This window comes from Daucus carota, chromosome 4 (genome assembly GCF_001625215.2).
Source record: "Daucus carota subsp. sativus chromosome 4, DH1 v3.0, whole genome shotgun sequence".
NCBI classification, from domain to species: Eukaryota; Viridiplantae; Streptophyta; class Magnoliopsida; order Apiales; family Apiaceae; genus Daucus; species Daucus carota.
Window position 1 is genome coordinate 28,260,362 of NC_030384.2, and position 14,656 is coordinate 28,275,017.

A 14,656-nucleotide genomic window follows, 5' to 3' on the forward strand; every position below is an offset into this window, starting at 1 on the left:
TAAAGCAAGCTCATATACTGAAGCAAATCATATTTTATTTACTTTAGCTTTTAGGTGTGCATGCAAATTGCACAAGGTTAGAGAAACATCTTTATATAAGCATAAACCGAGTTGCTACATGTAACCTCAAATAGAGGTCTAACTAAAAACCAGTTGCAGTCTCGGACACAAGGACTCAATTATAACCAGTATAAGCTCAGACCTGTATTTAATTACTTACAACTGATTGCAGAGTTGATCATTCGGACCTTTCAATTCATAGATGTAGATCTCGGACCTATGAATGGGGATATTCCCGAAACTCACAAAGAAAAAAGGAAGTGAGTTAGACAAAAAGAGAAGAAACTTGGACAAAACCTCAAATAGAGGTCTAACTAAAAACTAGCTGCAGTCTCGGACACAAGGACTCAATTATAACCAGTATAAGCTCAGACTTGTATTTAATTACTTGCAGATTTTATCTCGACCTCAATTGAGCTACTGCAATATGCATTGAATAAGATGTACATAACACACTTCTCATCAAGATACATGCATGCCTTCGAACACCCAAACCTTCTTAACAACTTATTTAACACAAATCACAAAATAAAAGTCACTTGATTCAAACAACACAAACAAGTACACAGCTTACAGTTTCATTTTTATGATATAGCAAATACAAGCATACATGTAAAATGACTAACACCTGAAATATTAAAATCTTAAATGAACCGAAAAGAAATTGCAAGAGGTTTTAGCTATATTTTCCACAAAGGAAAAGAGTTGGATACCTGAGAGAACAGTCGGGTCATTAGCGCGTTTTTGGAGCACAGACTGATCCACAAATTCAAAGCCATACTGCCGGATGCTAACATCACTCTCCAGCGGTTGTTGCGAGGAAAATGAGCAACACACCAGGCCAGCTAGATAGAGCCATTATCGTGTGGAATGAGATAATTTATAGTTATTTTGTTGAGCAGCAGATAGGACTTCGGTTACCAGAATGGATGCAAACGTGAAGACTTCTGAAATGCCCAGCTCAATAACTGCGAAATGAAAGAAGCTATATATTTGTTTTATTTTTATTAAACGTTTTATACAAGTCAGTGGTGGAGAAGCGTGAATCAGTGAAAGCTAAGCGCAGAGCATGCCAAGTCAGCAACCAAGGATCCTTCTTTATGGTTTCTGGAGAGGATTTCGTTTTGGTTACGTGGCATGCTTCACATCTTTTTAAATAATTTCTCTCAATTTCTAGAATTTTGGTGTTTTCTTTTCATGATTTCGTAACACCTATGAAAGAAAGATGAAGGGGTGCACTGCTAAAGTTAAATCAGTTTAATAGCTCTTGGCCTCCCACTTACTTCATATATTTTTTTCCCGGTATTATAAAAAGGGCTTGTATGTTCGCCTTCATTTCTGCAGATTGATCGAGAGCGTGAAGGTGAACAGATAGGCTGGGTTTTGTTCAAATTTTCAGAACATGTATATAAGAAAGCTTTGCCGCAATTGCCCAGTCTTCTCGGAGCATATACACCGTATGTGCAAGTATTATAAGAGCAACAGCTTTATATCATGATCTCTTTGTCTACTTAAAAGAGTCATTACCCATATGAAGGCAGATGATCTTGCTCCTACTAATGCTATCAAAGTGTCTGCTGCTGTTGAACTCAAGGTTTTGAGCTTTCTTTTTTATATTTTTCTACTTTTTTTAATATTTTTACATATACATACACTGATACACATTCTTTAATTTTGTCCAAGTTGATGGCTTTGTTGATATGAGTTTTAGATTAGATGTTGTGCCACGCGAAATTTTTTCGGCTGGTTTTGTTTCTTTGTCAGCAAAAAGTTCACATTTTTAAGCACATCTTGTTTCTTGGATAGAAGAGTGCACATTTATAAGAAGATTTTTGTTTCTTTGTTAGCATAATTTGTTTCTTTGTCAAGAATTTGATGGTATTTGGTTTAAGTATATGTCAAGAATTAAGATATGGAAGTTTTGGTGTATAGTGGCATGCTTCGAAGATTTATAGTTTTTCGATAAGATTAAAATCTTGGATACAGTTACAAATTTTGTAAGATTTTTAATTATAGGACAGACTTTATGTGTCATCAATGTGGGCCAAAACCTTTTATGCCAAAGGTGTTCTACTTCAAGCTCTTCTACCGTAAGCAGATCTTATGTAGCCTTACTCGACTGTAGTCATTTCTTTGTGGTCATATATCCAGAATATCTGACCGTGTTAAAATTTTGATGTATTAGAGATATGTGTGATTATCTAAAACTGTACAACTAAGAAAGCATCTGGATTGTTGAATGTGTCTCATTTATATGTTCACTTTAGCGATTCCACTCGTAGCTGTCTTGTATTATGAGCACTTCTGATTATGATATTGCATTTTTTTAAACCTATTTAATCTTGTAGAAGGTTCCTATACTATATGCAGCAACAATGTATCTTCGAGTAAGCATCACTTGTAGCTCAAGTACTTGTTGAGCCTTTGTCGGCTTTCAGTGCTAAAGCAAGTATGAAGCATAAAACCGAACGCAAGTAATGTTAGTTAGCTCTGAGTGATCATCTTTGTTTTTAAAGCATAGCAACCATGTAGTAGTTAAAGAATGGAATTAGTGAATATATAACTTTCTATCTCAGTAACAAACCTTAGTGTTCATGCCAGATGATCAAAAAGAGGTACATAGCCACATTTTTCGTCATTAGCTGATCAAAATGAATTCTTCAGCGTGTTTTATCAATAGCTCTTCATTTCATCACTACTTGGTATTATGTGCTTAGGAGCTTTAGTAATATGTCATTTTAGTGCTCAGGAAGATACTATGATCTGTCATAAAGACCACCAGTAAATTCTGATACAAAAGAGAATAGCTCAGTTATTTTATCTTATTTAGCAGCAGATCGAAGTATATGTATAAAGGCTTCAGCTCTGGCTCTGGTACAAAAGGTGCAATTGTATATGATTGGACTAGCTTTCAATAAAAAGAATGAAGTTGTTTGGTTTGAACAAAAGCTTGGTTTGATTGGTGAGAAGTTAGGTGGCAAAATAGCTTCATTTGGTGGAGCCGCAGTCGATATAGGCTTCTAATAAGAAGTTTTGTATGGTCGGAGGTAAAATAAACTTACGGGGGTGTATTCGATTGGGATTTTAATGCATTGTTTTTAGTCTATGGATTTTAATGGATTGTATGAGATTTTGATTTTTTGCGGATTCTTGATGAAATGTCGCAGAGTTGATAAGATTTAGGTACAATGCTTTTTCCCATTGAATTTGGTGGGATTTCAAAAAACTTAAAATACACTGAAGAATGCCACAAAATCCATCATTTTATGAAATGAAAAAAAATCCATTAGCATTTGAATACCATCATATTTTAATGGATTTTAAACAATCCCAATTGAATACCATCGGATTTCAAAGCATAATTTAAAATCCCAATTGAATACCACTAGATTTTGTAGCATAGTTTAAAATCCCAATTGAATACCTCAAGATTTCAATGGATTTCAAACAATCCCAATCGAATACCCTCAGATTTCATGAATGCAAAAAAATGCTTTAAAATCCCAATCCAATACACCCCTCTTAATTGGATTGCCAAGAATTCAAATTACTTATGTGTGTCTTTTAGTAAATGTTGAAGGTTAGAGTTCTAGAGTAAGTTATATTTTCTTATATTTTAAAAACAAATATAAAATAAAAGGCTTTAGAAATTATAGATCATACAGATATTTTAAAACATTTTATATTTTATATTTTTCTCACTCGCGCGAAGCTCGTTTTTTTTACTAGTTGTAGTTATAATATAATTTTATTTTGTTACTGCTCTCTCCATCCCCATGATGATATCATAATATACATTGGATTTGGACACTGAGAACAAAAAAAAATTAAGTAAAATAAGATAAAGATGGGTAAAGTGGTGCGACCCATTTATTTTAATAATAAATTTGAGATAGCGGTGAAAAGTAGTTGGTGTAATCGTGTTTTTATTATTATAAAATAATAGTGGAAGAAATTAGTGGATGTAATTGTGTTTATATTATAAAAAATTACTATTTTTGGAATGTATAGAAATGATAGGACATTCAAAAAAAATATATAAAAATGAGTGGGACGGAAGGAGGAGTACATATTAGAGTCAAGTTTCATGGAGTCCCTATCTCATTGAAGTCTTAGAATTCACATATTTTTTGCAAATAAATATAACTTAAAATACTATGAAATATATATTTTTTTGAATAGTATTACAAAATATGTTATTTTCATGCATTTGTACTTTTACAAGTAGAACATTGTTAAATATTATTTTATAAAATATGTTTAGATTTATACTTGTTCATGTTGCATAACATACATATTGTACTTGTAAATTTATGAGATTTGCAAAATTTTATTGAAATCATGATATTTTGTATAACATGTTTCGCAAGATAATACGTTTTACAAGATATTCTATTTGTAAAATATAACTAGACTCCGATGACTCATATAAAATGGGAACTTTATAGAACTTAACTCATAAAATTTTAGATATTCGATTTTATTTTAAAATTTTTCTCAAATACATATTATGATATAAATTTAATTCAGCGTATTTTTTTAACAAAATTCTTATGTTCTTTATGATTTGTTGAAAAAATTATGCAATTTGCTTATAAGGTCTTTAATGTTTGATAAATTTTAGAAGTGTCATAGATAAACTTAATGTGTAATTTTTGCAAATCTATTAGTTGTAGTTGTCTCGATGATTGTTTCACAAATTAGTAAAGAAGCCTCACCTAGCTTTTAAGTTAAATAATTTTAGTTTAAAGTTTAAACTAATATATTGTCTTTGATAATATTTTATATTAGGATTTTTTTACGATACGTTGCAACATGGACAATTATTCTAACAAAAATAGTGGAAGTAACATTGTTATGGGGGCTTTTGCATTCGTCATGATAGTGTTACCGCCTCCTTCTTCGTCTTTATCGCAATCTTGTAAATGACTGAATTTGAACTAAATTTTATGTCAAATATAGATTCCTTATTCCTTATTTGAGTTTTAAAAAGAAAAACGAATGGTTATGTTAGGCTATATATTTTTTGGTCATGTTCCTCTTAAAATCATTAGGCTAAGAACTCATAGAACCATTAGTATTCATCAGGGTTCCGCAGCAGAACTGCAATTGCAAACAATGTCGTGTTTAATGTATTACTCCCTCCGTCCCACCAGGTTCTTTACGTTACTTTTCGGCACGCATTTTAAGGCTACTATAAAGTATACCTACATTATATATATATTTTTTAAAAAAATCTTGAAAAAAAGTTTGATATCTAAACTTTTATTCAGAAAAAAAATAATTTTAAAAAATATTATTGACCTATTCTTTATAAGAGCCTCAAAATGCGTGCAAACAGTGAACGTAAACTACCTGGTGGGACGGAGGGAGTATATTTTAAAATTATTTTTGAACACACATAGCAATGCAAAAAACGTGTATTTAAATTTAGATCCTAAAAATCTATTTAAAATTTAGGATTCTGCAGCAGAACCTTAATGCTTCTAAGGTTTTATTTTAAGGATTGGTTCTCTCTTGATCATGACGGTCGCGCTCAAAAGAGAACCGGTCCTTAAAATAGAACCATAGAACTACTAAGATTCTGTTGCAGAACCCTAAATTTTAAATAGATTTTCAGGATCTAAATCTAAAAATATGTTCTTTACATCGTTGTGTGTGATAAAACTAATTCTAAAATATAATACATAAACACAAGACTCTTTGCATATGCAGTTATGCTGAGCATCTCCAACGGGTCGACTATAATGGTTGTCTAAATTGGACATATAGGAAATTACGTAAAATTTGTTGAATCTATAAGACATTTTGCTTCGATGGTATTGGCTATATTGTTTGACTATAATTTTAAAATAGTATGTTATTAATATTTTAAATTGTTATAAATAGAAATTACTTCAATATGATAATAACTGATGTGTAAGAGATCTATAGTGGATCGACAAATATAGCCATTCATAGGAGGTTGACTGTCATTATAAACAAGAGATGTGTGGTTGGAGTGTAGTTTTTTGAAAACTTTGGCTATAATTTTTATTTTGTTTTTGGTATTCCAACTAAGCGCCGAGAGCTTCTTATGGTTGGAGACCCTTATTAATACTATGAGCCTGTTTGTTCGTAGAACCAGAAGTTGCTTCTGCTTCTTTTGACCCGTTTGTGTAAATAAGAAGAAGTACTTTTAAAAAGCTGAGCACAGCTTCATTTATTTTCCAAAAACTTTATTAACTTATTTATTTGTCACTTTTACTTCACTTATTTAGTTTGCTGTTTAAGCAAAAAATCAATTTTTCAAGTAACCCAAACTACCCTGTATATTTTACATAAAGTCCCTGCAAAAGTCGAGCAACTGTCATTTCGATACCCACTTGGCATATAAGTTCATTTTTGACACTGCTTTCTGCTGCTAATCGTAACTACGGAGACGCCAATCTCTCAAACAAACCTTTCCAAACTCATCTCTATGGTACATCGTATGTCTATGTATGTTCGTTTATGATTCTGTTACGGGTGATTATGAGTTAGTTGGGATTTTGGTTTAATTATGCGAGATAATCATGTTGGATTCTTCGCGTATGACATTATCAAGAAAGAGACCAAGATGTTACGCTTTATGCGGTTTGAACGGTTTTGCGATCACCCAAGGGAGAAATAATACAGTGTTGTTTCGCCTCAATGAACCAAAATCCTTTGTTCAGTTGAAGTAATTATGAAGTGAAATAGCTAGATTAAGTTTTGATTTTAGTTATGTTATCGATATGAGTAGTGTTACATGCACAAATTTGGGAACATAATTTTGCACAAAATGACATGGCATTGATTGATTATTTTGAACATAATTCAAATGTGTAGCATTTGAATTATTTCCAAGTAGCAACTTCTAATTTTGAGACAGGCTGCCCTGCTGTATTATTCTGTATTGTCATCCTTCTTATTCCCTGGTCTACGTGTTTACTTTGCTATATGACTTGTTTTGATGACATTGTTAATATACTCTTGTCACATTTGCTTCGTTTAGTTTGATTCCCTTGGCCTCTGTATCTTTCGATTGATTTTTCTTTGTAGGTTGTAGCTTGCACTTACTGATTTCTTCTTTATGAGCATCTCCAATTGAAGTGCTACATCATCCTACGTAAATGCTGAATCCGTTAGGTATATGCAATTCGTATAGACTTGATAGACTAGATATTTTGTATTGATGCAAATACCATTTTACTTATCTTTCTAATAATTTAAGCTTTGGAAGATATTTCAGGTTTGGTGAAATCAGCCTTATTGGAGGTGACAATCCCCAATGCAAAGAGTTTCGAGGTTTTCTGGAAAGAAATCAACATCTGTGCCCCCAATGTAAGTTATGTCACATTGATGTACAACATATGATTCAAAAAACATGTCGTAAAGATTGTTAGGTTCTTGTTGCTAACTTAAATAACATTTCCACCAATTATATGAAATGATTTCTCGTCACAAATTGGCTCATAAATTAGCAGATCTATAGATGTACTTTTCAATAAAGATCATAGAGTTATTTTTTCTCTACGTATAATATAGAATCGTATAATCCTCTTGGTAAACTTGAACATGTACAAAGATGAATGCACAATACCACTGTTGTAAGCATCTGGCCTCAACCCTGTAAATATTACAATGAAAGGGTTATAAACCCTGGACCGGATGTCACAGTTGTGATGCAAGGCTGGCATCAAATCTTTTACAACTTTAATGTAATGGAAAATGATACAAGGAGCAACAAATCAACCAAAGTACAACTATTTTGAAATAGACCACATTATTAAGTTACAAGCACCCAAATTTGGAAAGCTATAGTGAAAGCCACCCCCGACTAGTTGTAGATTATTCTATGGTTAAGTTAACAAATTATTGAGTTTGATTATTAAATAAATATATGTTGGGGATACGATACTTGAGACTTTCTGTCATGGAAATGAAGAATTTTGAGTTGTTGCCTAATCAGTTAGCATCAATAGGATTGTTCTGAACTCAAACCTAAAATTTTACAAGCCTGAACTGACCAATCAATTGGCATAAGTTTAGTCTATTCCAAAAATTTTACATGGCTAAAATTTCTATTTCCTTATTACCATAACTAGATTCTCCAACACTGTCACTGAAATTACCCCCTCTTCTATGATTTTGTCTTATGTAATCGTTCAGGTCTGGAAATTTTTCTCCATCGTACCCATATACTGATCCTGTGGTCGTTTTCAAGGGCGTGAAATTCTGTACAAGGGGACAGCCAAACAGACGAAAGATATATAGTTTGGGCATATTGAAAGCATGTCTTGAAGAGGGACTGAAACTTTTGAGATTGGGCAAATCTCTAAGAACAACCGCTGAGAGTCGAAAGAGTGTGATCATGTTGTCAGCGATGTCCAAGGTATCATCTTCCTTTACATCCTCCACAATGTTTTCCAACAATCTGCAATTCGATACTTCTAACTTTTCGAGTTGTTGGAGATTCCTAAAGACAGAGGATGTGAAAAGAGCGAAGAGTCCACAACTTTTAACTTTCACCTCCTTTAAAGCTGGCATATGGCACTCATAGTTTACACTGTGTAGAAAACTATTAAGATTCGGCAAACCTACAAGAATAATAGATTGCAGATGAAAGAGTGTTATAGTCTTCTTGTCTGTGTTAGAAGCTCCATCAGCCCTTGCACCACCCTCCACAATTTCTTCCAATAAACCACAATTTGATATTTCTATTTCTTGAAGTTGTTGTAGACTTTTAAACACTGAAAATGAGAAGAGAGTAGAGCATCCAGATTCAATAACTCTAAGCACCTTTAATCTACAGAAACATTGAGATTTCAGCTCATGCCACCAGCTGTACTGTCTCAATGTCAGTCTTTCTAGATTATAGCATTGAAGTTGCCATTTACTTGGAAGTTTTATCTCCTTTTCACAACTAATGTCTAGACTCATTAGTTGACAAGTTGAATCGTTTCTGCCCAACTCTATCGCTTCCAAGTTAATTTCCCCACCTCTAAGTTCAAAATCCACCATGTTGGGGAATTCAAGCTACACAAATAGATTAGAGTTTGTTAAATATGACTGTATCTATAGATAAATAGATATCATATGCATACATACATCATATAAATGTTAGATTTGATTAATTAAGCAATGAAATACAATCAAATACCTTATAGGTCTTAGCTTCTCCACTGTGGTATGACCAAAAGCTGGTCAAATTTGGCAAACCAGTTAGCCGTAAATCCATCAACTCAGGGAACACAATGACATTACTGATTTCTTCTTGACCTTCCCCGATTATCTCTTTCATCATATTGCAACTTAGTACTTCCAATTTCTCAAGGTGTGTCAGATCTCTGGCAATGGAAGATGGAAACACATTTCTCAGGCTATTGCAATCCGATATTCTTAGTTTTTTGAGATTAGGATACAAAGTCATGGATCCATATTGGTCCCTCGAGTTCAATCCTATCTCTGTCAAACAAGGCAAATCTTCTAGAACCATTTCACTTAATGCTACTAGTGGGCGTACCACTATGTTGCTGACATAAGTGCCAACTTCAGAGATAAGTGTGTGACAAGAATATACACCTAAGAATTCCAGATTCCGCAGCCTAGGCAACATGGCAAGTGGAATTAAGATTTCCAGTTTCTCACAGTCAGAAACCTCGAGGCTCTTTAGTTTGCAAAAGGAGGATTCGTTGTTATTTAAGTAATGGTCACCCCAAATATCAGTTGTATCTTCCAAATCCTCAATGTGCAATTCTTCTATGGAAGGGAATGCAACCTATAACATATTAAATGAAATTTAAACATCTTCTGTTATACAAGTCCTCAACAGCTATAAAAAATTCGAAAAATGGAATATAAAGCAAGTAAAGCATACCATTCCATCAAACAGAGGTTGATGAACTGAGTTTTCCGTTCTTGATGTTGAAAAGGAATGCTTTTCTTTATTTTCCCTGTAGAAACTTGTGAGTCTTGGCACTTCTAATAGAGTCAGTGATTTTAATTTGGGAAAATTTATGAATTCTTCATTACTTGTGCCTTCATTTATTACGATTGCTTCCATCACAGGGCAACCCCCTATGCGGAGTTCTTGAAGTTGCACAAGACATATTGCAACAGAGTTGCAGAAGAGGTATTTTATTGCAGAGCAATTTTTAATTTCTAGAATGATTAGGTTAGAGAAAGATGTCCCCCACTGATGAATATGCTGAATCTCATTTTGTGATATCTTTACTAGATACTCCATCGTGTCACATTCTACAATGGACATGTTTCTTAAGTCTGCAAATGCTTCTCTGTTGCTACTGCAGATGCTACTCAATTTAACATCCATGGCCCTCCAGAGTACCACTTCTTCAGCCCTCCCCATCAGACTTTGGAAAACTTCTAACTGATAGCCGGTCAGCTGGATTAATTTCTTTAATGAAACAGGTGAATGGTTCCGCCTTAAACCCATACTTATATTATATTCAAGTAAACTAGAAAATACAGTTGCATCTTGAGAAGACTCGAAATCATTGAAAAGAATCTGTAAACTTGTAAGACGAGTCAATTTACTAATCTCATCCCATATGGGCTCCAATCGAGGTGCTGCATCATCCCAAATGCTAAATCCATTAGGTACATGCAATTCTTCTAGACTAGATAGACTCGATATTGTGTTTGGCACAAATGTCACTTCACCTATCTTTCCAATGATTTCAAGCTTTCGAAGATATTTCAGGTTTGGTAAAGTTAGCCTTACTGGGAGTTGACAATCCCCAATGCAAAGAGTTTCTAGGTTTTCTGGAAAAAAATTAACCTCTGTTTCACCAATGTAAGTTATGTCACACTGATCTAAGAAAAGCGTCCTAAGTTTACCTAAGGAATGAAGGGAAAACTCACGCAACAAAGAAAAATTCATGAGCACCAGATATCTGAGATTTATGAACGCGCTCCCTGAGAAGTTCCGTATATAGATCTTATAAGGCCCCTGAAATTTAAAAACCAACATTTGTTAATCTGAGTTCAATTAAATACAATATACTATTCGTCAAAATATATAGGCTGAGTGCAGAACAATCAACATTACTAAATGTTTGTAAAAACAAATAATTTACATTGTATCCTGTATACACATAAGAAACCTAGGAGCTTTCTTATCCTCTGTCTTTGCCTGTTACTTTTACAGTCTGTCAGCCGAACTAATGTTTTGATCAGGCAGATCTTACTCTCTTAGGAATTTTTTGAAAGAATCGCAACTAGTCTAGTTCAGTTGAGAACAAGGTGTCTAACTAGACTGATAACTAATCTACCATCTATCTAAGCGCCTTGTTAAAGGCAGGATGCCAAGGACATATCAGGATGTTTGATATGTACTCTTCTCCATAAGCTAGGTGGCCTTACTTCTGAATTCGGCCAATTTTAACTGAAATTCATAAATTAAGGGATAAAACTAAATTAAATTTTAAGGAGGAGTCGAATTTGATAAAAAAATCACATGAAAACAACCCTAAATAATAATTTCAATTACTACACATTTACATGCTTCAAAGAAACACATACCAGTCTTTCAAATTACCTGAGATACTCATATTTTTTATAAAGTCGAATGTATTCATATATTCAGCCGGTCCATATCACTGATATAAACTATCCAAAGTTAGAATAAGAGTAATAGTTATAAGAGTATTTTGATTTATTGAACAGAAGTAAATACATCTTGTTCATTGTTTTTCTGAATACAGTAATTTAATGTCCATTGGCTAATTTTTTTCGTATGATAATTATGCGGTACCTGGTCGGCTGATCGTAAAGACAATGTATGCAGCAGTGGGCACACCAGATCATCCCTGAAACGAAAGTCATTTTTCTCTATCTGCAAATGTAATACTTTCCGTGTACCATAATCATAATCACTATTAGCAGGCAACTGCGAGCCACATCTTAGAAATAAAAATGCATATTTTGGGTCTTTGACAGCTATTGATCTTGCTACGTCTCTGATGATATCATGCAGTTTAAAATGTTCATCGTACTTGCTTTCAAGCAACAACGAGGAAGACTTGAGAATATCAACCATAGCAGGTACTCTTGATCTTCCACCGTGTACAAGCTGCGATCCTATTGCTAACTGGATCAGTGTCTTGATAGGAATTTCAGCATCTTCAGGGAATAGAGAACACAACAAGAGACATGGCTTTGCATCTTCAACTAAGTTATCAAAACTCACTTTTAAGCAAGCATATACTTCTGGACCTATTCCAGGTACGTTTTCAATCTCGCAATTTTCAAGTTGTTCAAGTGCATCCTTCCATAAATTGTAAGACATGAATTTCAGTGATTTCCCAACTGCATGAATGATGAGTGGTAACCCCGCACATTTATTGCACACTTTTTTTGCCAGGGATTCGTCCCGAAGAGAATCAATCTTACCAGTACCAACAGTGTTGTTGAGCAGATCCCACGCTTCGTTGAATAATAAAGGCGTAATCTTGACAGGTTGCTTACAATTGTTACGCAAGCAGACATCTTCTTCTCGAGATATGAAGAGGATCTTACAACCTTTGGAGCTACTGCCATCATCAAACGAAATGCCAATAATATCTAAAGGTATCTCCCTCCATACATCGTCTAATATAACAAGGATCTTGCCCCCATTTATTAAACTATTTTTCAGCTGAGAAGCTCTATGGTCCACGTTATCTTGCGATTCAAAATGGCAATGTAAATACCCCGCAATGTCGTTTTGTAATCTTATTACATCCAACTTTTCACTGCTAACATTTGCTCGCGCAACCTTGTTGAAGATCCCCTTCTCTTTGGCCTCTACCCAAATTTGTTCCATGATTCGAGTTTTGCCAACTCCTGGCATTCCATATATGCCAAGGATTGAAGGACTGCCTTCAGTTACGAGTGCATCCCAGAGCTTTCTATAAGCATCTTTTCTAGATTGAAAATCTCGGAATGCACCATCAGATTTTGGCACATTCTCGACTTGCGGAAGATATGCAATCTCATTTGCCAGAAGCTCCTTTCCAAAATCAGTGAGTTGAATTACTCTGCTGGTCTTCTGTACAGCCTCTCTACCCAGTCTAAACCGCGAGACAGGGTTTGGCACTGGCAAACAGTGGATGAACCTCCATGAAAGTTTATATTTATCCATCTCCGGAAACTCTTTTGCAGTGTCTTGGACTTTTTCGACATCATTCAGCCACTTCGATACATGATCCTCGAGTTTTTTCCCATTAGCTCGTTCTTCATCAGCTTTTCTGGATAGCCTGACCTCCTCAATTTTAAGTGTCACGAGTTCGGAATCCAGATCCTTAAGAAGACCCTTATAACAAAATATGTAACGCAGTCGACCAAACACAGCTTCGACTGCAGCTTCAGATATTCTGTCCACAGCTCTTCCCACACATGGAATGTCAGCTAGACCAACCATGATTATTCCTTGCCTTTGAGCACGCGAGAGACGGAAAATAGATCAGAGAAATTATAGAAGCAGGAAGCTGGATCTGAGCAGCTGAATATACTCAGTGGGATTGCTAGACCTTGAGATTGATTAGTCACTTGCAACTTGCAAGTGCAAAATGTTACATCAAGTACTAGTACTCTTCAGTATTTCAGGCCTCAAAAAAAGTCTTCTGATATGCTAATCTGAGTCAACGGCGTGGAACAAGTCATTGGATGCTTATGGTATAGCACAAAGCAATAATGATAAGGTAAGCCTTGCTGTCATGCATGCGAAAACATACACTTGACATTGTTTGTCTTCATCCTGCTTTTACTTTATAAACCTCTTTTTATTTGGCATTAAATTGAACCACTAGATCCATCTTTTGTGAAAATATTCAGTTTCTGTTCATAATTTCATATCAGAGATGAGATGGTCTGCTAAGAGCATTCGAACTCGAGACCCTCATAACCAATCGAACTCTAGACCTCTCCTAATCGAACTGTCAATGAACTATCATTTCTCCCCTGTCTCGGTTAATGTTTTGTTTGATATTTCTTTTATGATTAAGAAAGATCAACCGTGATGAGTCTTATTTATATATTTTCAAGAGATCAAGGAAATAAATTTAGAAAATTTCCAATAAAATTAAGAATATCAATGCAAGTTGCATTAGAAATTTCGTAGCACCTCGATTAAACTTTTGGGTTGGTATTCATTGACTACACACTAACCTTAAATTTATGACACTCTTTGTCTAATGAGTTGAGTGTCGTTGTCTCTTGTTTTGGTGAAACAACTCCATTTGTTCTCCTCTTTTGGTGCATTGTGTCTTGTATTTACATTTCTTGTTAATGATCAGAATTACATGATACAGAGTGATAATCAATCTCAACATGGCAGGTTTGAGCTTGGAAAACCAGATTCAACACAAGAAAAATATCCCCAGAATTATCATGCCAAACATGAGAGGGTGAGAGAGTTAGCCCCGGTGAAGTTCAACACAAGCAACTGCAATAGTCCAAAATTTAAACTCCGTAGAAGAGCGACCCAGCTGGTTGTTTAAAGGCAATGGGTTGATTAGCCGATCTGGGCTAGTGATAGTACTGAGGACTAGCACACAGTTCCCGGATAAGCCTCACTTTCAGAGAGTGGAGG

General features: G+C 34.6%; 1 protein-coding gene and 1 long non-coding RNA gene across 2 annotated transcripts; one reads left to right on the plus strand and one right to left on the minus strand.

Annotated features, from left to right (window-relative positions):
- Positions 1 to 6,390: 6,390 nt before the first annotated feature.
- Positions 6,391 to 8,373, plus strand: LOC108218489 (uncharacterized). Its single transcript, XR_010291071.1, has 3 exons — positions 6,391 to 7,209; positions 7,313 to 7,404; positions 8,233 to 8,373. It is a non-coding gene; the product is annotated as an uncharacterized LOC108218489 (long non-coding RNA).
- Positions 8,048 to 13,763, minus strand: LOC108218487 (probable disease resistance protein At5g63020). The gene is made up of 4 exons (XM_017391449.2): positions 11,840 to 13,763; positions 9,941 to 11,035; positions 9,224 to 9,841; positions 8,048 to 9,099 (listed from the first exon to the last, which is right to left on the minus strand). Exons 1-4 carry the CDS (start codon positions 13,484 to 13,486, stop codon positions 8,128 to 8,130), a joined length of 4,332 nt encoding a protein of 1,443 aa, XP_017246938.1. The 5' UTR covers positions 13,487 to 13,763; the 3' UTR covers positions 8,048 to 8,127.
- Between the last annotated feature and the right edge of the window lie 893 nt (positions 13,764 to 14,656).

Excerpts from the sequence above, each read along its gene's own strand:
- LOC108218487 (XM_017391449.2), bottom strand. The coding sequence starts at position 13,486 with ATGGTTGGTCTAGCTGACATTCCATGTGTGGGAAGAGCTGTGGACAGA. Across the intron at positions 11,036-11,839 it reads CTTTACGATCAGCCGACCAG|GGGCCTTATAAGATCTATAT; the intron begins GTACCGCATAAT and ends TTTAAATTTCAG. Across the intron at positions 9,100-9,223 it reads GAGAAGCTAAGACCTATAAG|CTTGAATTCCCCAACATGGT; the intron begins GTATTTGATTGT and ends CTATTTGTGTAG.